The sequence below is a fragment of the Oncorhynchus masou genome, chromosome 24 (genome assembly GCF_036934945.1).
Source record: "Oncorhynchus masou masou isolate Uvic2021 chromosome 24, UVic_Omas_1.1, whole genome shotgun sequence".
NCBI lineage: Eukaryota > Metazoa > Chordata > Actinopteri > Salmoniformes > Salmonidae > Oncorhynchus > Oncorhynchus masou.
The window spans coordinates 71,693,605-71,719,733 of record NC_088235.1 but is presented as its reverse complement, the minus strand read 5'-3'; the positions used below and the strand labels follow the sequence as shown (position 1 = coordinate 71,719,733).

Genomic DNA, 26,129 nt, shown 5'->3' with positions numbered 1-26,129 from the left:
TCATATCTTTCCGAGTTTTCTCGTCCTCCATAATGAAACTGTGCTGCATCCCAAATGGCACCCTATTCTCTACATGGTGCCCTACTTTTGACCTGAGCCTTGGGGGGGGGGTGCTGGTAAGAAGTAGTGCATTATGTAGGGAACAGGGTGCCATTTGGGATGCACACTGTTTCTCCCTGGCCCAGCCTCGTTTGATAGTGGTGCTTGTCCTGTTGACATGTGTACTAAGACAGTGCTTGTGTCTCCTATGCTGCAGTTCCCTATGGGCCCCGGCTCTGACGGGCCCCTAGGCGCCATGGCGGGCATGGAGCCACACCACATGAATGGATCGCTAGGTAACACTCTACTCCGCCACTTTTACAACACAACAACCCCGGAGCTGCAAGTCTCAATTTGGGATTTGGTTTAGGGAATAACAGTATTGACTAATGTATGACTGGCTGGGAATACAGACTCAGTCAATCTGAACGTATGGTACGGTACCAAATGGCACCCTATTCCTTATGTAGTGCACTGCTGACCATGGCCCAAAGGGTTAATAGACAGAGGTGCCAGGCTTTCGTATAATCTGGCCAAAGATGCAAGGAATGCTTCCACCGGGGCACCTTTTGCATTATCACTTCAAGGTTTTCATTTTGGACTGTGAATTGTTCTCTCTCTTTCTTAGGCTCTGGTGACATGGACGGACTCAACAAGGTGAATATTATAACATGGCCATATATCTAGATTCCTATCAAAACATGACAAATCATTTTGACATCCTTCATAAAACGTAAGCAATACATTTGTTTGCATCTACTACTTGTTGTTTAGCCTGGTCCCAGATCTGTTTATGCTCTTTGCCAACTTCATTACTGTCAATGTCAAGAGTGGACATGATGGCACGACAGACGGGCACTGAGGCGACTGCTAGTTGCCCAATTTACTTACTCTCTTTCCTGCCCTATCGTAGAACTCCCCAAACAATCTAAGTGGCATTAGCAACCCTCCAGGAACCCCGAGGGATGGCGACGAGTTGGGCGGAAACTTCCTGCACTCCTTTCAGAGTGAGAATGTAAGCTCCCTACCCCACCATGCATCTCTATGGACTGTTTTCATTAGGGCATGCAATAGAAAATGTTTTTAAAATAAGTTGTCCCCTACTTTTTCCTGTGCAGTTTTGTTCCGTTTGATGCCTAATGAACACGACCAAGCTGAGGCCACTGTTGCCAGTAACAAAGCCTATGTTGTTCTGTAGGGCTTAGAGGGCAGTATTGACTCCAGTGGTGGTACCTTGACAGTCAGCCAAAGCCACAGTGACCCCATCATTGACTCTAGAGTGGCGGTGTAGTGTGGGGGCACTGGGCGGTTGCCAAGTAACAGTTTTGGCTTTGTTTGTGTCAGGCCATTCTAATAGGCTTTCCTGATTTTTAACCATTTTCCCGTCTGTACCCCTCAGCAGTACTCCCCTACCATGACGATGAGTGTGTGACATCCCCCTCCATCTGCCATCACTGAGGATCTGAGCTCATAACAGGACATGGCCAAAACACATCAGCACAGAACCAGGGACAGAGTGCCATTTTGGTTCCACACAATTCCAGAATGCTGATATACACATTTTCAAAATGGCTGGTGACTTCTGCTCCTCCTCGTTCCAAATGAAGGACAGTTCTTCTATAATCACCACCCCAAGTGTGACGAAACAAGCGACGGAAACTACTGCATACATGACACGTGCTTTAATTATTGCTTTGTAGTGCAAGTAGTGCAGAACCCGTTTCAGCTTTTGCCACCTAAAACACTGAAGTGTGCATCGCGAACTAGGAGATGTGTATCTTTTTGTTTTCATTTTTCAGATCCTGCGCTCAGCCACAATTAGTATGTCACAAGACTAGTCTGAAAACATGGCGTCTGAATCTGCCTGTAACTCTGTGACCACTCCATTGAATGACTTTGTCCCGATGTACTAGCCCCCAACTATTTAGCCACATTTTCAAAGGGAAGTGGTGCGATCGAATTGGGCCTTAGTAAGAATAGGGCCTGTAACAGTTTCGAAGTGCTCAGCGAGGTTTTTAAAATGTCGGATCGGAAGCGTCGATAGGGAATGTGTCTTGTGGGTTCTGTTTTTGTCGAGGAGAGCGCTCTTATTCTGCACTGGTTTTATGTTGCTTTTTATTTAAACAGTCGGACTGCTGTTCTTGTTCTGTCAAGGGGAAAGCTAACTTGGGCTAAACCATGGGTGTGGATGCAATGGGGGGGGGGTGGGGGGGGTGCATGACTAAGATCTTTGTACAACATACTACCTAGTGCTGCTCCAGTCCACATGTGGTGTGTTTAACCTCTTCCCTGCCTGTGCTTAACACTCTGTGCCCTTTTTTTCTCGCCATCGTTGTAGCAGTCTGTTTTCCTACTGTTCCATCACGGTGATGATGAAAGTTAAACCCATTGTTACCTGAGATACAGATTGGTAGTTTTTTTTCTTATTTTCTCAAGGTATTTTTTTGGTTATTTTTTAAAATATTTTGATACAAATTTGACGACGTGTATTGGCCCAGTTATTTCAAGATTAGTTAAAGCTTTGTAAACCAATTCTAGTATCATAAACTTAGCGGCAGTCTTGTAAATGTGAACGTTTATTTCATTTTCTGTGAATATTAAGCATTATACACCTGTTGCTGGTATATATATTTTTTTTCAAATTGGGGGAAAGAGTGCTGTTAATATAATTTTACAATAACTTAACTTCTTGTCCATTTCCTTTTTTCCCTGTTTGCCACTTTTCAAAGCAAGTAGGGTGATTTGGATACTATTTAATTACCTTGACACTCATGTTTTACTATCCTTGTCTGGAACACATTCATTTCCATTCTAAATCCTATTTTCCCTTACACTAACCTTAACCCCTAACCTAAAATAACCGTTTTATTATCTGTGTGGAGATATCTGGTACCCACGAGGATAGTAATACAAGCAGCCACACACACACACACACACACACACAAAACACCCTGACTCACTCCAAATGTCTGACAATAGATATCAGGGAAGTGTCCAAGGGAAGACCTAGTAACAAATATTTAAACCTCACAACTTGTATACATAAATACATTTGTTTTATTCAAGTACACTCCAAATATGATTATTGCTGTTTTACAAAGAACAGCAGATGAGTCGTTCATACAAATTGGACAGACAGGAAGTGACTGGAGTGCTGGTGACCTATAGTTCAAGGTATGCTTCCCAAATGGCACCCTTTAACCTATTTAATGCACTACTTTCAACTAGGGACCATAGTGCACTACTTTTGACCAGAGCTCTATATAGGGAATAGGGTGCCATTTGGGATGCATACCCTGTGTTATTTTTTCGGACCACTTTCATATATCGGATTAGGGCCTTTGTCAACTTCTACCTTACTCGAAGTACACAGCAAACACATTTGCAGTACAGAACATCTCTTGGCTCTTGTAGGTGTGGGCAACACAGGTGTCTGTATGGGGATCCCAGAGACTACGACTAGCCAGTACGAGCCCTCCATATCCTTGTTGCCCCTCTGGACCCAGCTGGCCTAGCGCCACAGTACACACCAGCCGGTAGCGGTCAGGACACACAGTCCTCACCAGAGCCTTCACCTCCTCACTCAGCGCCTTGACCAGACCACCACAGGAGGGGGCGCTATAATCCATGGCCTCCAGCCGAGATGACAGGAAGTCCTGCAGCATCCGATGGACCAGGCCGCAGGGGGAATTCTCGGCAGGCTGGGCCGAACCCGCTGGCACCTGAAGAGCAGAGGTGAATCCCAAACATATTTCCTTGATTTCTCAAGCCCCCACCAAGGGACACACCATGCGAGCCATGGAAACATGGCTCACTCGAGACACGCTATTGGAGTCGGTACAGCCGGCTGAGTCCTCACTTTCTTCTCCAAAGTGCATTGGAGGACAAGATCTGGGATTCCTCCCCTCTGCCGTTCTCCTCCAATGCACTTTGGGAAGGTGAGGAGAGAAGACACAAGGAATCAAGGACCTAAAATTGAGATTGAATCCGAAGAGACAGCCAGGGATGTGTCTTAACAGTCTAAAATGCCTCTGTCTTATCTCATTTATGGGCACTGCTCTGAAAACACAGGAAAGGTGAATGCAACATGACGGTTGGCCACCAGGAATTTGCCTTTGTCTGTCCGGTTTCTTCTATATCAGTGCAGATGAAGGAAATGAGATGAAACAAAGCCACTTTAGACTGAGATATGCCCAGGCCAGGGGGAGGGGTAACTGTTGGCTAAGTGGCTAAACTACTGGTGAAAGATCAGGGCTGTTCTGTTCAACTTTAGCGTGTAGCTATATGTATGTGTTGATCTGACCTGCTCCTTGACGGGATGTTCCTCATTGCAATCTTCAGTGCAATGAGTTCCTGAGTACACACAATTAAAAACTTAACAGAGCGATCCAGTATGACAACAGGGTCATATTTATTAGTGAACACTAAATACTGAAAACAAAAACAAGGACAAGTTCAGGTCGTCCCATACCGTTGCTTCCATTTTGTTCCTAGTGAATACGACCAATGTCTACTTATGTTCTATATCCATAATTTATTCAACCGAATGAATACAACGTGAAGGTTAAAAATACTTCACAGGCAGACTGTAGTGATTCAATTAGGTATTCAATGAGAAACACTTGGTCATGTTCAGTAAGGCCCACCATTGCAAAACAGTTTGCATCAACATGCATTTATATTCATAGTGAACTTCCCAGTTTCACTCTGTTCTTGAACATTTTCTTCCTACTGAACATGTCCCATTGGTTTCAATGGGTCCTCTGGCTCCTTGGGCTTTACCTTGACTACGTCCCAAATTACAACCTATTCATTACATTTACATTTAAGTCATTTAGCAGACGCTCTTATCCAGAGCGACTTACAAATTGGTGAATTCACCTTCTGACATCCAGTGGAACAGCCACTTTACAATAGTGCATCTAAATCATTAAGGGGGGGGGGGGGGGGTGAGAAGGATTACTTATCCTATCCTAGGTATTCCTTGAAGAGGTGGGGTTTCAGGTGTCTCCGGAAGGTGGTGATTGACTCCGCTGTCCTGGCGTCGTGAGGGAGTTTGTTCCACCATTGGGGGGCCAGAGCAGCGAACAGTTTTGACTGGGCTGAGCGGGAACTGTACTTCCTCAGTGGTAGGGAGGCGAGCAGGCCAGAGGTGGATGAACGCAGTGCCCTTGTTTGGGTGTAGGGCCTGATCAGAGCCTGGAGGTACTGCGGTGCCGTTCCCCTCACAGCTCCGTAGGCAAGCACCATGGTCTTGTAGCGGATGCGAGCTTCAACTGGAAGCCAGTGGAGAGAGCGGAGGAGCGGGGTGACGTGAGAGAACTTGGGAAGGTTGAACACCAGACGGGCTGCGGCGTTCTGGATGAGTTGTAGGGGTTTGATGGCACAGGCAGGGAGCCCAGCCAACAGCCTACATATTCCCTATGTAGTGCGCTAATTCTGACCAGAGCCCTTGTCAAAAGTAGTGCACTATGCAGGGAATACTGTGCCCCCCCACCCCACCTTGATTGCCTTGGAGAACTTCTGAGTGGCGACGAGCCCTTTCAGGCTGAAGAGGGCCTGGGGTTTAGTGTGGGCATGAGCCTGGCTGGGACCTGGTCTAGACGACGGCCTAGACGAGCAATGAAGGGGATCCCCCTTCATCTGTGATTAACATATAGACACAAAAGATCAGTGGACACACCATTTGGCGGTAACCATTTGAATAATAAACATCTAGTGTGTGTACTTTCTGTTTCAAGGCTGGACACAAAAACATTCCAAATTGATCAGGCAACACTCATGTACTGTTTTTTTCATGTTTTATTTTGTCCCCCGTTACAATAGTTATAGGTTTATATGGTGCCTTGTTGTACCTCTACTGCTTTGCTGCTCTTCTCCTGGCTCTCTCTCTCACAGAGGAAGTGGCTGGAACCTCGCTGCCTCTGGCGTGCTTGGCTGCCATTTCTAAACAGTGGCGGTAAGTACAAGTGATGATGTCCACACCACATATTTTTTTGCCCATTTAGCCCATAAACCACAATTTTAAACAACTGTAAACCGTTAAATATGTCGCTGATATTGACGCTAAGCAAATAATCAATATCTACTATACAAAATGTCTTGTTTTACAATGCAACATAGCTTTGATCCAGCTATGCTAATAGTGCACCATCCAATAGAGCTCGGCGACCCACTACAGATGAATAGATGGTTCTGCCGAGGTTTTGCTCTTACCTGCCCAGGTTGGCTCTGCTGCAATGGGGAATGGACAGGAGCAATCGTTACACTCATACCTGTTCCCTCCCCCTTATGTGCTTTCTGTGGGTTGCCTTTGCTACTCAGCCCCCCTCACCTTGCGTTGTAGCACTGCCAAGTTCCTGTCACTGTACAAAAATATTTACAGCAAACCAATATAAGGATCTGCATTTATTCTGCACACTGGGCAAGCCCATCCCTCTACTATGCTCAGGGCTGTGTTCCAATCGAAAAGCTCATCCACTTGTCCCAGCTATTGCCCACTTCTCTCCTCTCTGATTCTGCAACCACTGGATAGCTGTAGGGATTGGGCAATAGCTTCATATAGCTCATATAGAGTTTCATATAGCTCTCACTTATTTAGTTATTTCAGATTTGCTAAGGGGGAAACAGTGTGGAAGGATCCAACATTTTTGGATTAAAATGCAGCCAGTCTTGTAGGGGAGAGGTCTGACAGACATCTAGCATGTTGACTCCTGCCTCACAATAGGAACTAGGCCTAAACTGTTCCAGTGAATCCAGTTGTTTTACCTCACTTTACGTGTCCTAAAATGGCACGCTAGTCCTGTTGCAATGCACTACTTTTGACCAGGGCCCATAGGGATCTGGTCAAAAGCAGTGCACTGTAAAGGAAATAGGATGTGATTTGGGACACATCCACTGCAACAGGATGTGGCCTGGCTGGGGACGAGCCAACCAACCTCTCCCTCGCTGGCTTAGGTCCTCCTCACAAGATTGTTTGGAAAGTTGAAGCAACACTAAACAGTTTGTTCACCGTATCCTAGTAATTCACATATAACATTGAGTTATGATGCCTCCAGGTTTCTCTTTGATTTTCGCATTGTGCTTTTTTATTTGTGTGCTTATGTCTTACGAGCTGAGGCTGTCATGGGAATACTATACACTGCATGGAGCCAGATTATTTATCTTGTAAAAATGGGTGGATGTTTGTTTCGTTTGTGGTCTTGGTCCCGTTCCAGGCCGACATTGTATTGCATCAACCAATGGTGGCACGCCACGTAATTGACTGTGCAGTCGGGTATCAGATTCCTATATCATATGATGTGGTTAGCTGAATGTGTAGCACCTATCCAGGCATTTTTAGATCTGGCAGGTGTCTGCTATGTTTATTTTTACTGCTTGGGAGGTGACCTGTTCAATAACAAGGGGAGGCACGGCCTATGTCCCAAATGGTAGTCAATTCCAATATAGTGCACTATATTGGGAATAGGGTGCCATTTGGGACAGGTCCAAGGTGAGGCACAGTCATGTGACGTGCAGATGGACTGATGAGAACAACTTCTTTATGTCTCATCTTCTGTTACGATACACTGATTTGACAAATGACATACTGACCAGGTGAAAGCTGTGATCCCTTATCGATGTTGCTGTTAAAATCCACTTCAGATCAGTGTAGATGACGAGACAGGTTAGAGGAGGATTTTTAAGCTTTGAGACATGAATTGTCATTCAGAGGGTGAATGGGCAAGACAAAAGATTTAAGTGCCTTTGAACGGGATATGGTAGTAGGTGCCAGGCACACCGGTTTGTGTCAAGAACTGCAATGCTGCTGAGTTTTTCACACTCAACAGTTTTCCGTGTGCATCAAGAATGGTTCACCACCCAAAGGTCATCCAGCCAACTTGACAAAACAGTAAGAAGCGTTGAAGTCAACATTGGTCAGCAGCCCTGTGGAACACTGTCAACTGACACCTTGTAGAGTCCATGTCCTGACAAATAGAGGCTGTTCTGAGGGCAACTCATTTTAGGAAGGTGTTCCTATTGTTTGGGACACTCAGTATATGAAGTCAATAATCTTGTGAGAATTCTGAACAATTAATAATATAATGAAAACATGAATATATATAAATATATATATTTTTTTATAAACAATGATCCCAAGGGCAACATCAGTTCATGAAGAGTTTTTAATAAGCAGGTATATCCTGAATCACCACAACATGCTCTAAATGCTCCTAAATTATTTAGCAACAAAACTGCTTTCAGTTCATCAAATTACAATGACCAGAGGTTTGCACTGTAATCATCATGGAAAAAGCAGTTGTATCCCAAAGTAACTTATGAACATTCATAGACAATGTATCAAGAGAATGTTTACAGATATGCCAGTGCAATTACTATACGGCTATTACACATCAACTAGACCGACCTACAATTGAGAAATTCTTAAATGTTATGTAAAGTACAAGATCCCGTACGAAATATATATTGATAATCTAGCAGCCAAAGGGCTTGTTTCACACTCGGCCCTTAGAAAAGGTATGATAGTGCAGTTATGTCAATACAATAACAACTCTGACCTGAACCCGCAACCTGGATTTTTACTAAAGGTCAGAATTAACAACCACCTTTACTTCCTATGATAAGTTCCTTGTTTTATCAACCCATCTATTCTGATTGAATGATCTAGATCCAGGTTTCTCCTCATCGGGTTACAGAGGCCATAGGCTTGATCTGTGTCTGTCACTAAAAAACTAAAAAAGGTGGATAATTGGGATGCCAGAGAGCAGAATTACACACAATAATATGGGCATGAGATAAGATAACAAAAAATAACAGAAAAATAGTTAAAATGACAGATGTGATTCACCTCTTCCTACTTCATTTTCTCCAGGAAAGAGCGCACCTCCTCAGGGCTGTAGCCTCTTGGCCCAATCTTTCCCTGGTAACAGACAGAAGAGTGGTGATTTAGACAGGAGCAACAAGTGGATTTATTGGTGAACTGTGAGTGACAGACTGTTCTCTATGAGACTCACAAAAGAAAGTGAGAGATCCAGGTGCCTAGCAGGTCTTATAGGCCTATACCTTTGTATGATATGGTTGTACTGATATTTATGGTATTTATTTTTATATATATTTTTTTCATCCCAGGCCCCGTCCCCGCTGAAGGTCTTTTGCCTTTTGGTAAGGAGTCATTGTAAATAACAATTTGTTGACTGACTTGCCTAGTTTAAAAAAAGGGTTAAATAAAAATACAATAAAATACCTGTGTAACAGAAGTTCAACAGCCTTCACTGTGTTCCAAATATCCTCTCTCATAAGTCTGAAAAACTACTGAGTCAGGATGTGTCCATGTGAGCCAGAAAGCAAAGAATGCTTTGGCAGGATTCCAAAAACTCCAGACAAGAAGTGCACCTTGATTTCTCTTTACCTTTGCGCACCATCAGTTTTGTTACGCAGTTTTTTTTTAAATCATTTGATCTGTGTGTTGTCTTTTTACTACTTCCTTTTTTCTTAACACTTAAAATGTTCTTAACTGTCCTTACCTTATAAACAACTTTTCCTGCCTGCAGCACATACAGCCGCTCTGGAATAGCACCATATTTACTAGCTGTGGTGTCTTTCATTTCATCCACTACAATGGGGCACAGGGGGTCCTCTTTGACCAGGAACTGTGCTGCAGCCAGCCGCTCCTCCTGGTTTCGGTGTTTAGTAATGTCAACATTGTTGGCAAAGACCCAACCGTCTGAAGCAGAGAGAAAATCACAGTGAGGATTGTAGTGGCTTGATATTTGTGAAGCCTAGGCTATATACACCTTGTTTTAACACAACCGATTATAAAAAAGCCACAATCAGTTATAATTATTAAATTAGCATTATAATAATTGCTCCAGGTTTAGGATAAATTCCAAAGCCATCATCACATAGGTCTATATGGTCTTGTACTATTCATTTGACCAATAACATCGTCCCCAGACTAATTGAGCAAAGGCGGAAGTGTCCGGATATTTGACCAATGACCACCTCCACATCATTCACCTGTTGAATGCGCCTCGGCAATGTAGACCACCAGGAAGTCTGCCACATCGCCGAAGTCCTTGACGAGTTGCTTGAACTCGCAAAGTTTATACATGAACGGGGGTCAGGTACAACTTCCAAAACTCAACACCAGTGGTCTGTTGTCTGACAGACAAAAAACATTGAGAACATTATAGTAGCCTGGTATTTAGAAAGGAAGTTGATACAATAACTGGCATAATACTACTGACTATACTGCACACGAGCAGTCGTCTACTCACCGTTCAAATAGTTGTAGATACTGGTAATCTTGCCGTCCAATGTAATCACTGGTGAGTCGGGAGCATTGTTGCCCACAAAAGCTTCTTGACCGACATTAGTCCACATGTGCCCTAGGATGGTCTTGACAAAATTCCATGACATAAAAGTCGGTCCCCAATCTTCATACTTGAACTTCGGATTCTGGGTCATAGTTACCTTTTCGCCCATTTTCAAGATAAGTTTCTTGGTCAAGCTTCGTGAAATCAAATTCAGAAGCGTGAGAAAGACAAATTGCATGAACGCAAAGCAAAATAAACATGGCATTGACAGATAAATGAACCATTTCCATATTAATATCATATTCTTCTTTGGTGCTCAGCGAAACAATAGCCTATGCGTGATTTCTAGCCTATTTTATGGCAGAGTGGAACGTTGTGCAAACAAACACTCCCTCCTCGACCGCCTTTGTGGGCTTTTGACTAAACGTTACTTTTACCCCTGACATGTATGCGATTTGACAGAGTAAAGTAGAATGTTGTTAATAGATTTTGGCCCAATTTTTTTTTTTACACCATACTGCTTGAGCCCATCCAGGTATTTGAGATCCATTTTGGATAATTTTGACGATTGAATTTACCGTAAACTACCCCTTGTGAGCGCACTAAACAAATGTATCTCTAGGACTAGGAATAAGAAGTGCGTGTGTGTGTGTTGACCAGACACTGAATCATCCACTAGATGTCACTACTCAGCCATACTAACTGATATTCATGTCCGCTATTGTCGTCAACCAGTAGCCTACAGGGTCGTTCCATTTGATTTCAATAACTTTCCATACATATTTGCCCATGATAGAAGTTGTCTTCAAGTGATACCGATACCCCACCCTACCACGAGGCATCCATGTCTTTATCACTTTATCTCTTACAAACAAGGCTGTCAAATTGTCTATAAACATGTAAACTCCTGTTTTTTCGCCCATCTGTATGTTGTAGTTTAAACCCTTTTTTAAAAACATAATCTGAGGTGTTGTGCTTACAATCGGTCGAGACATAGCATAGCTAGATCACTGCAATTTAGCTGGTACATTGTTGAAATTCAAGTTGAACAAAAATAAAGACAGCTCTCCGCTAAGTAAACTTAAATTAACATATTTTGTATTGCCTTACAAACGTTTTGGGTATGACCCCTTCTTCAGAATGCATAGGAGGCAATGTTACAACAACACAAATACAGGCCACACACAAGGGGGTGTAATTATAGATTCACAAAGTCAATATTGGCCCAATCAAAAAGATCCCAGCAGAGGGAGCTTTGAGGGGGAAAAAAACATGAAAATACACTGACTATACCAAACATTAGGAACACCTTTCTAATATTGACTCTACAAGGAGTCGGTCAGCAGCGTTCCACAGGGATGGTGGCTCACGTTGACTCCAATGCTTCCCGAAGTTGTGTCAAGTTGACTAGATGACCTTTTGGTGGTCGACCATTCTTGATACACACGGAAAACTGTTGAGTGTGAAAAACCCAGCAGCATTGCAGTTCTTGACACAAACCGGTGCGCCTGGCACCTACTACCATACCCTGTTCAAAGACACTTAAATATTTTGTCTTGCCCATTCACCCTCTGAATGGCACACATAAACAATCAATGTCTCAAGTCTACTCCCCTTCATCTACACTGATTGAAGCGGATCAACAAGTGACATCAATAAGGGATCATAGCTTTAACCTGGATTCACCTGGTCAGTCTATGTCATGGAAAGAGCAGGTGTTCTTAATGTTTTGTATACTCAGTGTATACACAAACACACAATAAAGATACATTATGATATCAGCCTAAATGTTAGGAGCATATGTATACTCCATCCTACATATTTATAGCCTTCTACAAAAAAGAAATGTATACTCAGCCTACATATTTATAGCCTTCTACAAAAAAACAAGAAAGGAAACATTATTTTTTGAGACCTGCTGGGGGAAGGGTGCCCAAGCGATCTATCCAATGTGTCTCTCTTTGGAGAAGTAATTTATCCCTGTCTCCTATACCCTACTAGTGCACATAGTTCGTGATTATGGCAATTGAAATGCTGGCAACAGGTGATTTTTCATTGTGGTTACGACTGGAGGCATCATGTAAACAAATCCTTGTCTTAAGTTCACATTTGGTCTTACCCACATAATAAAAGTTACAGCAACACTTAAGGAGATGTACAACATATTTGTGTTACAAGTTATTTTACCTCCAACCTCTGATCATGGCATTACAGTGAACACTGTTGTGACAAGGGAAATTGCCATCAGGAATGTGAGAAATAAAACTTTAAATTACTACCACAAAGAGGGCCACCGTTCAACCCACCTGATTGTCCACATAAATAGGACATTCTATTCTATTATCTATATTTCTATGATATCAATAGGTTTACCATTGAAGATCGATAGTATAATTTAAAACAACTGATATATTCCCATTCAAGTCCACATTCGCTGATGTGTGGACCTCTAACCATCTTTGTGCTACCAGTTGAAAGTTGAAAATGTTATTTTATTCCATTTTAGTACATTTATCAGCCAAAACATGGCACGCATGGTTCACCCACCCCGTATTCAAGAGCATGCTGTGTCTCTACCAATGGCGGGCACAACACAAACATCTCAGATGATGTAACATAGGGTCTAAGCTACAACATATGCTAAAATGAATAATAAAAACAGAGTTCAGACATTTTTAGATACGTTTTTATAAAATAGTTTGACAACCCTGTTTGTAAGCTTTTAAATTATATCAAACTCAAATGTTTATCTTATCCAGAGATGAAGACACGCATATTACATCTGCACCCGTGTTTCTACATCTGCATTGCTTGCTGTTTGGGGTTATAGGCAGTTTTTTTTTGTATAGCACTTTGTGACATCTGCTGATGTAAAAAGGGCTTTATAATTACATTCGATGGATTGAAAAATTCATTTGATTAATATTATATCTCATGGTAGGGTGGAGTATGCAAAATGAGTCAACTTTGAGCACCTACTTTCTGACCACTTCTACCATGGGCAAATATATATAGAAAGTTTTATTGAAATCAAAAGGGGTACGGTGAAAATGTGATTGAAATCAAATGGAATGACCCTATATCTAATATCGTTGACGTGTTGTAAACCACAAGGCCTAAGGACTATTTCTAAATAATTATCTAAATTACGAATATGCTCGAATGGCTATGGGTATTCACATCCTATATTTTATTTAAGAGAAATATATAATAATATAATAATATATTTCACATTATTATTATTATTTTCTTTAAAATTTCAATCCTAGACCCTCAACCTCACAGCATGTGCCCATCATGCTTATCCAATTCATAGGCATATGCCTATATTGTTAAATGTTTTTATTTTTTACTAATCAAACGCATCATTTGTTTAGGTGATTCATGTTAATATGGATGGACGTCTTTAGGCCTATAATTTTCTCGAACAGGCTTAGTTCACATAGGCCTTATAATTGTAGTCTATTTTTGCAACACATGATAATTCTTACTTTTAAACTGACCCAATACGAGACAGATGCATAGGTGCATGCCTTAACAACATACGATATACGCTGTAATTTCTGAAAAATAAGCATATAGGCTTTCCAATTCCCTGACCTACACAAACATTTTGACGGAAATAAAAAATACAATTATAACAACTGTCAGGTTAGGCTTACAAGCTCAAATAAAATACATTGAATACTTCAATAATGTGTTTCCTTTGAAAATAAAACGAACAACTAAAAGTCACACATTGAGCTAACAACATCGATGTTGTCACATAAATTAGATTGCTTATTATATTGCCCGTGTGTGCGTGTGTGCGTGCGTGTGCACTGTCTTTTAATGAATAATCATGAAATCATCGACACTTGTTCTATTTCCTTTTTATAGTTTCTTAATAAAAAAACAATTAAACAAATCACAATGTGAACCAGAGCTACCATACATTTCAATGAAATCCCACTCCAACATGTTTCCTTATTTGTCTTTGTCATATAAAATAAATGTTCCCTTAATCCTAATCGATTTCTAACTGAAGTTTGCAGTACCCTACAAGTGCCTGTAGTCCTAAATAACCTAAAGCCATATGGTTTGTAGTGATATTTGCTCATAATTTACTTGGCACCTGTCCATGATCTGCTATTTCGTCAATAGCGCATCAGTTTTCTCTCCCCGTAAAACGACTCTCCTCGATCAATATCTTCATATCCTCCCATTGGCCAACTGACAGTGCCTTCATTGGCGCAGAGACGCAATGACTCGAATACTGCCGACTCAGTGGATGCATCAGATGTCAGTCAAAGGGAAGACGCATGTTTTGGATGCTGAGAATTGATACTTCAGAAAAGTGTTAAAAGTTTATGGAAGCAGAAAGGATGCTGTTGGTTAAGACGTGCTCTTCTTCGCATTTGGCCGACGATGTTGATGTACACCGAGTCCGACCATAGGCTATACATATTCTCCCCCTTTTGACGGTTCATTAGTCGGATAAGGTAGGTGTCGTCAAGAGAATGAAGATCATTCACTTCTTGTCAGTGTATATTCTTGCATTTATCATCCCCAAAGATTCCATGTTATTTTACAATTTGGAAAACAATGCCAAACTTTTAGGAGATGGTTTGATGTGTCTTCAAATATTTTAAAGAGGAAATGTGATTTTCTGTCCCGAACACAGGTAAATGTGAACACAGAAAATACACACTGGGAACAACGAAATTCCGATGCAGAAATCCTCAGCACTCTTCGGGATGGTCAGTCACTGCCAAACCCCATCGTTTTCAGACTTCACGGGACTGACTTTCTCCATGTACAGCAGTAAATCGGACATCTGCGCCAGACGCATCGGGAACGACGGTTTTGGAGCCCAGAGTCATATGCAATGTCCGAGTCCAAAGCGGCATGCCGCGCCAGAAGAGCGCTATGGATCTCAAGAGAAAGGCCTTTTGACAGCCAAATCTCCCCGCGCCTGCTTCTCTCTCTCCCCCGAACAAGGTAAAGGCCTAACCTTTGATTCAACGCGCTCATCTGTATCGCATAATGTATTTTATCAGTACAATCTAGTTGTTTAAAGCAACAGTTTTTTTGGGGTGGTGAAACGTGCGGTCTAAATCTAAATTGTATCATGCTAATATTGGGGAAATATTAACACAATGACTAACATTTGTAGCTTCTAATTTGCACTTTTTATGCTAACAGGGATTCTATTTGTTATAAGTGTTTCAAATAATATCTTATTATTGTCATTCCTTCCAGCCCTTATTGTCATTCCTTCCAGCCCATCCATCTGGTTACTCTGAAATTGTGCCAGAGTTTCTGGTTGGCCACATATGGAGTCTTTATAAGTGCAATGCTCTCCCTCTTTGATCCACTGTATATTTAGTTGACAGATCTGTGTTTGCAGTTGTGGATTCTACTGTTGATAACAACCTCATTAATTAAGTGCAGAGGTCACTGATGTATAGTCTTGCCAATTTCATGAAGAGCACCACAATCAAAGTAATCTCAGCCACACAGCGCAGCCCTGTGAAGGGATTGAAGTGATACATGTGAAGGGACAGCCCGAGAATGGAGCACTTTGACTTCTCCTCTATGGATCATCAACAGATGTGACTGCACTCACTTTAGGGAACAGTGCTTAATTTAACAAGTTCTGTATGAGGACAGATTGAGGTGGACAGATGCGGACATCTCTGGAGTATATGAGCGGATACCATTTCATTGAACTGTTATAGATAACATACTGTCATTGGATAGGTACGAACTAACTTCAATAGACACATTTAATAGAACATTATTTATGTAGCCCATTAGCACATGTTTATTTTAAGAAATGAATTTTAAGTGTAAATGTAATAGTAGATATTTTAAGATCAAATGTCATTTGTTTGGTGAATTACCTAAAATAGTAGAATTTTAAGCATCATTGAGATTAATAGACATTCCTCAAGGCTTTTCTATAATCTAATTTGTAACCTCCTCACTCAGGTTTATTAACAAGCATTAAATTGTTTAAATAATTATTGGATATTTTGTACTGGGATGAATATAGGTAGTGCTTCATGATGTAGCGGTATTATGTGGCAAGTGTCTTGTCTGGGACTTAAATACTTGTGTTAGCGCCTATGTCTAACCCCTAAAACGTTAGCTCAGTGGGCTAACATGTTGATGGTGAGTTATGCAGACGGTCTGGGTTTGATACCCTGCCGTTAGTTACACACGCATACCGTCTGCTTCAAATCTATGTCAAACATACAGTATTATTTTGTATTTTCTTTATGTCATGCTTTGAAGATAAAATTATATTTTTTATCCTTTTCATCATTCAGAAATATAGAATTTGTTGAACTGAAAAATTCAGTCGTTTTGTTTGATATTCTCATTTTTTTCAACCATAAATTATTTTTGACTGTGAATCATGCACAGGCCTTGAGTGCAGTGACTAGTCTTCAGACCCTTTCATACCCTTGTCTTGAAACAACGGTCAGATACATACAGTCAGGTCCAAAATGATTGGCGCCTTTGATAAAGATGAGGGGGAAAAGACTGTATAAAATAAGTAATACAAATACTGATCTAATACTGATCTAATATTGATACAATCTAATATTGAATGCTGAATTTAAAAAATATATATTTTCTACTTATGCATCCTTATTTCAACACCAAACTCACCACTGGTGTACGTGGCTAAAGAGCTCTATTTTCATATCATCAGACTATAGCACCAGTTTCAATCCAAGTGCCAGTGCCGTTTAGCAAACTCCAGTTTTTTACATTTGTTGGATGACATAAAAATAGAACTCTTTCCTGTTGAAATAAGGATGCATAAGCAGAAAAGAATCCCATACCTACTGTAAAATAAAACATGAATAACGATGTTTTAAGTGAGAAGTAGGCATTAGTCAGAGGCCAAAAAAGAAAGGAAAAACACAAGCACTGCAATGCCTACCCCACCCATGCTCTACCAAGGTTTTCCAGCACTACAGTAGCAATGTTGATCTATTGTACTTCAAACAATGTGTATGCAGGTTGCTTAGGATTCAAGCCAGGTTGCCTAGTGTTTGGAGTAACGTTAGCTAATGTTAACGTTAGATGAGCAATGCCCATTACGTGTATTATACATTAGCAGTGTGGCAGTTTCCTAAAGTTTGGTGTTGACTATGAACTTTGCTTAGCTAGCTAGCTAGCTGTGCTTTTTCGGAAGAATTTTGGAGATATTTTCAACATTGAGTTGTCTTGGTGCATCGCAATCTGTCCATACAGCTAATTTTACAGTCTTGTTGGCTTTTAGCTAACTAGCTAATGTTACTGGCTAATGTTAGTTGGTTAGCTAACTGGCAATAGTGGCTAAGGACATTCGCTATCTTGTTTGTGCTTATGTGGTTGTGTTCTGATTACACACAAGTTTCAAGGCCAACAGTGTACACAGATAACTTCAACCACGTGAAACACCTTCCATAGTAAAGTATAGCTAGCTTCCTTTGCTTGTAGCTTGCCGCTCATCCAACTGGTGTTAGCGAGCTACTAGCGCTGTTTCTGTGCAACACAAGGGCTTTGGCCTGATTTTAGAACTGAAAAGATGTTAGCATTGTCAGAAGTTCTACAAAAAGGTAGCACATCATTGGTTTTTAATGGGCAGAAATCAAACAATTGCCCCTACAATCATATTCAGTCCGAAAGGTGGCAAGTCTAATGGTCACTTTATGGATGCTGTAGTCTCGTCCTTACTGATGCCTAGATATTCAGCTTGGTCAGGGCAAGAAATTATATTTTTTTCCTAATGCCAATGACCCAATTTGGTATGTGGTTCTTGGTAACGGCCAGATGGCTCATGACGAGAGGCTGGGAGTGTGTTGTGTACCTCAAATCAAGTTGATTTGCTAATTTGCATCGACATTGGTGTCATATTGGCTTAGATATGACAGTAGGGAGATTGGAATTTAACATTGAGCTTCCAATGCTTAAAGTATACTATTTTAATATGGTGGTGGATCTTGGATGATATGGGGCTATTTTGCTTCCACTGGTCATGGGGCCCTTGTCAAGGTCAATGGCATCATGAACTTTACCCAGTACCAGGACGTCCTAGCCAAAGACCTGGTAGCCTCTGCCAAGAGGCCAAACATTGGCTGCAAGTGGATCTTCCAGTAAGACAATAACCCCGAGCACACATCAAAATCCACAAAAAAAAAAGGTTAATTGACCACAAAATCAACAGTTTGCAATGGTAATCTCAGTCTCCGGACTTGAACCCCATTGAAAACCTGTGGTTTGATTTGAAGAGGGCCGTCCATAAGCTCAGACGAAGGATATCAAGGGTCTGGAAAGATTCTGTATGGAGGAATGGTCTAACAAAATCTTTATCTGAGCAATTGTATTCGTATAATATATTATAATTGTCACAAAACATTTCATACAATATGGTTTAGTATTTGTATGACTTTTTGCTCATCTTTATCAAGGGTGCCCATAATTGTATATAGACAGACACCATTGTATACCTACCTGGATTATGTGGGGGGAAAGCCTGGTCTACTTCATGTGTGAAATCTTAGGCTACATCCTTTTGAGAAGATATGAAGTTATGTTGTTGTTGTGCAGCAGAGAGAGGGCAGATTTAATTACTCCCTCATCCTAAATTATGATGATACAAAACCCACTTTTATATTAGCAATCATCCTTTAACAAAAAGAGGCTCAAAGGATTTGATTATTGTTTTTCCTGGCCAAACACAAACCATATGTCTCTCTGAATGTGTCTCAGCATTTATGTGGGACTGACTCCTCTGAGCTGAGCACCGTTGTGCCCTCACCATCATCCCAGACCAACATGAATCAGGACATTGTCATTACGATGCTTTTGTACTGGATTTGTTGTTGAATGTGGGAATTTGGGAATGCAAGATATGTTGTGGATGAAGTTATGGTCTGTGTGGATGAATATTCAGGAGATACATTTATAGTCCTTTTTTTATTTTCTTGAAAGACATTTAGATGATTATTCAGTGTTGTGCATTTAGAAATATTTATGAAAGGTAAACATGCCCACATATACATTTTTTTGCTTGCTTCAGCTGTCCAAATGTATTTTTATAGCAGACAAAAATATGTTCCTAAGCAATAACAGCGATTGAGTTCTTTGTTTGGGGTAAAGTTTTGTGGTATAGTTTCACATATTTTATTTTAGTCTTAGCAGAGTTCAGCCTCTTTCTTAGGGTAGTGCCTCAGCCCTAATCCCTATGCTCACGTTGTGGTGTGTTTTACAGTACTGAATCTATAGACAGTACATGTAAATGATCTATAGGGCTCATCAGGCTTTAGTATCGTGCTTCATTTCAGCCCAATCTTATTTCATTTGCCTGTCTCTGGATGAGACTATAGGAATGTTGGACCATTATTTTAGATTTATGCCATAGATAGCCTGGACTCAACAGATGATGAACCTCTCTCTGTGCGGAGGGGAGACAATGGTTTTAGAGTGAAGAGCATACATTTATCCAACATTTATTCAGAGAAAGTGAACTATTCTGCCCTGCCTTTAGTAATATTTTATGTCTTTTATACAAGAAATGAAACGTTACATGTCATGATAGAAGAATATGGCCAATTTCTTTCCAGACAAAGGGCTTCATCAGAAGAGTTGTAGAGACAACAATGCGAACCATGTGAAACCATCAGAAATGTCCATGCCTTAATCTCGTGTCGAAGCCTTAATTGTTTTATGATGATCATACCATGGATCATTTAGCTATTTGATTTAGAATTTTAGGACCCCTGTAGGTATGCCCCCCCCAAATGATTTGATGAAACATTGAATTTGGACTTAATGTTATTAGCCCATAGAAACACGTTGAATAACAGATTCATACATGTAAAAACAGATAATCAAATGTAAGTATGTTTTGAAGTGTCTGTCCTATGTTTGAGAGATATTAGAAAGAGTCGGATGCAAAGGATTTACTTCAGACACAGGACAAGGCCCAAATCCCCGTCATTCGCATGAAGAAGAGAGAGAGGTATAGGGGACATAGGTTGGGGTGCCTTGTAAGGATCCTGACGTCGAGGGGGAAATCTGCCTCTACCATCCGTCCTATTAGCCAACGTGCAATCATTGGATAATGAAGTGGATGAGTTCCGATCAAGACTCTCCTACCAACCGGACATTAAAAACTGTAATATCTTATGTTTCACCGAGTCGTGGCTGAATGATGACATGTATAGCATACAGCTGGCTGGGTTTTCAGTCCAACAGCAAGATAGAACAGCTGCCTCCGGTAAGACAAGGGGTGGTGGTCTGTGTCTATTTGACAATAACAGCTGGTGCACGGAATCTAATATTAAGGAAGTCTTGAGGTTTTGCTCGCCTGAGGTAGAGTATAAGCTGTAAACCACACTATTTACCAAGAGAGTTTTCATCTATAGTTTTTCGTAGCTGTCTATTTACCTCCACAAGCCGATGCTGGCATTAAGACTGCACTCAACAAGCTGTATAAGGCCATAAACAAACTAGAAAATGCTCATCCAGAGGTGGCACTCCTAGTGGCCGGGGACTTTAATGCAGGGAAACTTACATCCATTTTACCTAATTTCTACCAGCATGTTACATGTGCAACCAGAGGAAAACAAACTCTAGACCACCTTTACTCCACACACAGAGATGTGTACAAAGCTCTCCCTCGCCGTTCATTTCGCAAATCTGACCATAATACTATCCTGATTCCTGCTTACAAGAAAAAACTAAAGCAGGAAGTACCAGTGACTCGCCCAATACAGAAGTGGTCAGATGACGCAGATGCTAAGCTACAGGACTGTTTTGCTAGCACAGACTGGAATATGTTCCGGGATTCTTCCGATGGCATTGAGGAGTACACCGCATCAGTCACTGACTTCATCAATAAGTGCATCGATGATGTCGTCAAAACAATGACCGTACGTACATACCCCAACCAGAAACCATGGATTACAGGCTACATCTGCGCTGAGCTAAAGGGTAGAGCTGCTGCTTTCAAGGAGCGGGACTCTAACCCGGACGCTTATAAGACATCCCGTAATGCCCTCCGATGAACCATCAAACAGGCAAAGCGTCAATACAGGTCTAACATTGAATCCGACTACACCGACTATGACGCTCGTCAGATGTGGTAGGGCTTGTAAACTATTACAAACTACAAAGTGAAGCACAGCCACAAGCTGCCCAGTGACACAGGCCTACCAGATAAGCTAATTGACTTCTATGCGAGCTTCGAGGCAAGCAACACTGAAGCATGCATGAGAGGACCAGCAGTTCCGGACGACTGCGTGATCATGCTCTCTGTAGCAATGTAAGTAAGACCTATAAACAGGTCAACATTCACAAGGCCTCAGAGCCAGACGGATTACCAGGACGTGTACTCCGAGCTTGCACTGACCAACTGGCCAAGTGTCTTCACAACATTTTAAACCTGTCCCTGCCCGAGTCTGTAATACCAACGTGTTTCAATCAGACCACCATAGTCCCTGTGCCCAAGAACACCAAGGTAAACTACCTAAATGACTACCGGCCTGTAGCACTCACGTCTGTAGCCATGAAGTGCTTTGAAAGGCTGGTCATGGCTCACATCAACACCATTATCCCAGAAACCCTAGACCCACTCCAATTTTGCATACTGCCCCAACAGATTCACACATGACGCAATCTCCACTGCACTCCCCACCTGGACAAAAGGAACACCTACGTGAGAATGCTATTCATTGACTACAGCTCAGCTTTTAACACCATAGAGCCCTCAAAGCTCATCACCAAGTTAAGGACCCTGGGACTAAACACTTCCCTCTGCAACTGGATTCTGGACTTCCTGACGGGCTGCCCCCAGGTGGTAAGGGTAGGTAACAACTCATCTGCCACGCTGATCCTCAACACGGGGGCCCCACAGGGGTGTGTACTCCATACCCTCCTGTCCTCCCTGTTCATCCATGACTGCATGGCCAAGCACGACTCAACACCATCATTAAGTTTGCAGACGACACAACAGTGGTAGGACTGATCACCGACAACGATGAGAAATACTATAGGGAGGAAGTCAGAGCCCTTTTTTGGCATGGGTCCTCAGATCCTCAAAGTTATACAACTACACCATCGAGAGCATCCTAACTGTTTGCATCACTGTCTGGTATGGCAATTGCTCGGCCTCCGACCGCAAGGCACTACAGAGGTTAGTGCGTACCGCCCAGTACATTACTGGGGCCAAGCCACCTGCCAACCAGGATCTCTATACCCGGCGGTATCAGAGAAGACCCTAAAAATTGCCAAAGTCTCCAGCCACCCTAGTCATAGAATGTTCTCTGCTACTGCATGGCAACCGGTACCGGAACGCCAAGTCTAGGCCCAAAAGGCTTCTTAACAGCTTCTACCCCAAAGCCATAAGACTCCTGAAAAGCTAATCAAATGGCTACCCTGATTTTACACTGCTGCTACTCTCTGTTTATTATACAGTGCCTTGCGAAAGTATCCGGCCCCCTTGAACTTTGCGACCTTTTGCTACATTTCAGGCTTCAAACATAAAGATATAAACCTGTATTTTCTTGTGAAGAATCAACAACAAGTGGGACACAATCATGAAGTGGAACGACATTTATTGGATATTTCAAACTTTTTTAACAAATCAAAAACTGAAAAATTGGGGGTGCAAAATTATTCAGCCCCCTTAAGTTAATACTTTGTAGCGCCACCTTTTGCTGCGATTACAGCTGTAAGTTGCTTGGGGTATGTCTCTATCAGTTTTGCACATCGAGAGACTGAACTTTTCTCCCATTCCTCCTTGCAAAACAGCTCGAGCTCAGTGAGGTTGGATGGAGAGCATTTGTGAACAGCAGTTTTCAGTTCTTTCCACAGATTCTCGATTGGATTCAGGTCTGGACTTTGACTTGGCCATTCTAACACCTGGATATGTTTATTTTTGAACCATTCCATTGTAGATTTTGCTTTATGTTTTGGATCATTGTCTTGTTGGAAGACAAATCTCCGTCCCAGTCTCAGGTCTTTTGCAGACTCCATCAGGTTTTCTTCCAGAATGGTCCTGTATTTGGCTCCATCCATCTTCCCATCAATTTTAACCATCTTCCCTGTCCCTGTTGAAGAAAAGCAGGCCCAAACCATGATGCTGCCACCACCATGTTTGACAGTGGGGATGTTGTGTTCAGGGTGATGAGCTGTGTTGCTTTTACGCCAAACATAACGTTTTGCGTTGTTGCCAAAAAGTTCAATTTTGGTTTCATCTGACCAGAGCACCTTCTTCCACATGTTTGGTGTGTCACCCAGGTGGCTTGTGGCAAACTTTAAACAACACTTTTTATGGATATCTTTAAGAAATGGCTTTCTTCTTGCCACTCTTCCATAAAGGCCAGATTTGTGCAATATACGACTGATTGTTGTCCTATGGACAGAGTCTCCCACCTCAGCTGTAGATCTCTGCAGTTCATCCAGAGTGATCATGGGCCTCTTGGCTGCATCTCTGATCAGTCTTCTCCTTGTATGAGCTGAAAGTTTAGAGGGACGGCCAGGTCTTGGTAGATTTGCAGTGGTCTGATACTCCTTCCATTTCAATATTATCGCTTGCACAGTGCTCCTTGGGATGTTTAAAGCTTGGGAAATCTTTTTGTATCCAAATCTGGCTTTAAACTTCTTCACAACAGTATCTTGGACCTGCCTGGTGTGTTCCTTGTTCTTCATGATGCTCTCTGCGCTTTTAACGGACCTCTGAGACTATCACAGTGCAGGAGCATTTATACGGAGACTTGATTACACACAGGTGGATTGTATTTATCATCATTAGTCATTTAGGTCAACATTGGATCATTCAGAGATCCTCACTGAACTTCTGGAGAGAGTTTGCTGCAATGAAAGTAAAGGGGCTGAATAATTATGCATGCCCAATTTTTCAGTTTTTGATTTGTTAAAAAAGTTTGAAATATCCAATAAATGTCGTTCCACTTCATGATTGTGTCCCACTTGTTGTTGATTCTTCACAAAAAAATACAGTTTTATATCTTTATGTTTGAAGCCTGAAATGTGGAAAAAGGTCGCAAAGTTCAAGGGGGCCGAATACTTTCACAAGGCACTGTATATGCATAGTCACTTTGCCTCTACCTGCATGTACGTATTGCCACAATTACCTAAACTAACCTGTGCCCCCGCACATTGTATCGGTACCCTCTGTATATTGCCTCTTTACTGTTATTTTATTGTTGCTCTTTAATTTTTTTGCAATTTTATTATTTTTAATGTATTTTTTTTAACTTCAGTTTATTTTAGTAAATACTTTCTTAACACTTATTTTTCTTAACTGCATTGTTGGTTAAGGGCTTGTAAGTAAGCATTTCACTGTAAGGTCTACAGTACACGTGGTGTATTCGGCAGATGTAACTAGTACATTTTGATTTGATTTGATCTACACTGAACTCGCAAACTCATGGGATAGCTAAAAAGAAGTTTGGCTACAATATGCTGTCCTAACATTGAAAGATGTTACCGAGGAGACATTGTCCACTGAACCCCCTTTCGTCCTCAAAAACTCAGGTTCATCTTACCAAAAACAATAAACCTGTAGCTAATATTGACAAGTCTTCATTACATAATTATACATCTAGGTAAGATTATTTGTAGTGGTAGAATCAATATTTCTGCTTGCTGGCTGAACCAATCTCAAATCAATCAATATGAATTGAAATGCAGGGATGCTAACAACGTCAGTTCATACACTTAATCCTGAATACTCCTTCTAGCTAGCTAAGCTATCTTGTAGTGAAGTTCTAGCTAATGCACAAATTAGTTTTTGTGATATCTGTTCTGCCGTGATTAGTGCGCTGAGTTCTACAGCACAGTTTACTCTTCTCTGCGACGTTATCGTGTTGGCCAAATGTTACAAAGTAGTGAGGGACAGTGCCAGCTGTCAGAATCAGATACATGCGGAACAGTCCCATAACTTTGGTGCCGTACAACTTCATGACAACAAGCTGTAAAACTAGCTAACGTATGGCCATTCAAACCAGTTAGCACAAGGCTGCTAGCTCGAGTACATTTGCTCAGTTAATCGAGCATAATTTGCCATAGTAGCCAGTGCGTAATAGCTACCGAGAGCGGAGTGATTTTCAGTAGTAGTGCACAATTTAGGGAGTAGGCTGAGATTTGGGACAAAGCCATAGAATCTCCGGCAACATTGGCCAAGCCAGGAGAAACTTTAATAAGGTATCAAATTAAATACAAAAATACAAGCTTAAAAAACATGATCGCGAGGAGGCCATTTGTCTATGCTAGATAATATTGTATTTGCTGGTGGGCACTGATATGTATAGTGTAGTAGCCTCAAGGTAGGCTACACTGCAGATTAACTGCTGTTTCCTTTGTTAAGGGTATTGCCACTGACTGAGTACACTACCGTAACTGAAGCAATACCTGGCCTGCTTCCCTGAAATTCCTATAGAAGGTTCTGTAGACAGTACATCAGGATTCCATAGAACAACAAAGTATACAGATCTCATGCAAATAATTTTTCTCCCTGCGACTATAATATCTGTTTCAATTTGAACATTTAACATCATCATCACTATTTGATTACAATTCATTTTCCAAAAGTTTACAACAACTAGGGTTGGACTTTAAGGAGTTTGGGGATTAGAATGAAGATTGTGCTGCACAAAAAGAAGATAATATATCCATCTCATTTCACTTCAAACATTTCTTATTGAATAACAACACACTTTTCTTTGAATATCCCCAATCCCACTTAGCGGTTCTGATGCAATAAGGCCT

At 41.4% G+C, this 26,129-nt stretch overlaps 3 protein-coding genes across 6 annotated transcripts in view; 2 read left to right on the top strand and 1 right to left on the bottom strand.

Annotated features, from left to right (window-relative positions):
- The window catches only part of LOC135512567 (single-stranded DNA-binding protein 3-like), a 32,507-nt gene extending 29,783 nt beyond the window's left edge, over nucleotides 1–2,724 (top strand). For 2 of the 4 annotated variants that reach the window (XM_064934721.1, XM_064934719.1), the window contains 4 exons: nucleotides 257–335; nucleotides 668–696; nucleotides 953–1,054; nucleotides 1,442–2,724. In XM_064934721.1, the coding sequence (XP_064790793.1) occupies nucleotides 257–335; nucleotides 668–696; nucleotides 953–1,054; nucleotides 1,442–1,471 (240 nt within the window). In that variant the 3' untranslated portion in view covers nucleotides 1,472–2,724. Of the gene's footprint in view, nucleotides 1–256; nucleotides 336–667; nucleotides 697–952; nucleotides 1,055–1,438 lie in introns of all 4 variants that reach the window. The other 2 variants (XM_064934720.1, XM_064934718.1) reach the window with 1 other exon arrangement.
- Nucleotides 2,725–8,186: 5,462 nt separating this feature from the next.
- Nucleotides 8,187–10,803, bottom strand: dio1 (iodothyronine deiodinase 1). Its single transcript, XM_064934717.1, has 4 exons — nucleotides 10,317–10,803; nucleotides 10,057–10,200; nucleotides 9,564–9,763; nucleotides 8,187–8,959 (listed from the first exon to the last, which is right to left on the bottom strand). Exons 1-4 carry the CDS (start codon nucleotides 10,654–10,656, stop codon nucleotides 8,894–8,896), a joined length of 750 nt encoding a protein of 249 aa, XP_064790789.1. The 5' UTR covers nucleotides 10,657–10,803; the 3' UTR covers nucleotides 8,187–8,893.
- Nucleotides 10,804–14,637: 3,834 nt separating this feature from the next.
- LOC135512564 (zinc finger protein GLIS1) overlaps nucleotides 14,638–26,129 on the top strand; it is a 114,652-nt gene continuing 103,160 nt past the window's right edge. Inside the window, 2 exon segments of the mRNA XM_064934714.1 lie at nucleotides 14,638–14,836; nucleotides 15,019–15,335. Coding sequence (XP_064790786.1) covers nucleotides 15,065–15,335 — 271 coding nt within the window. The 5' untranslated portion in view covers nucleotides 14,638–14,836; nucleotides 15,019–15,064.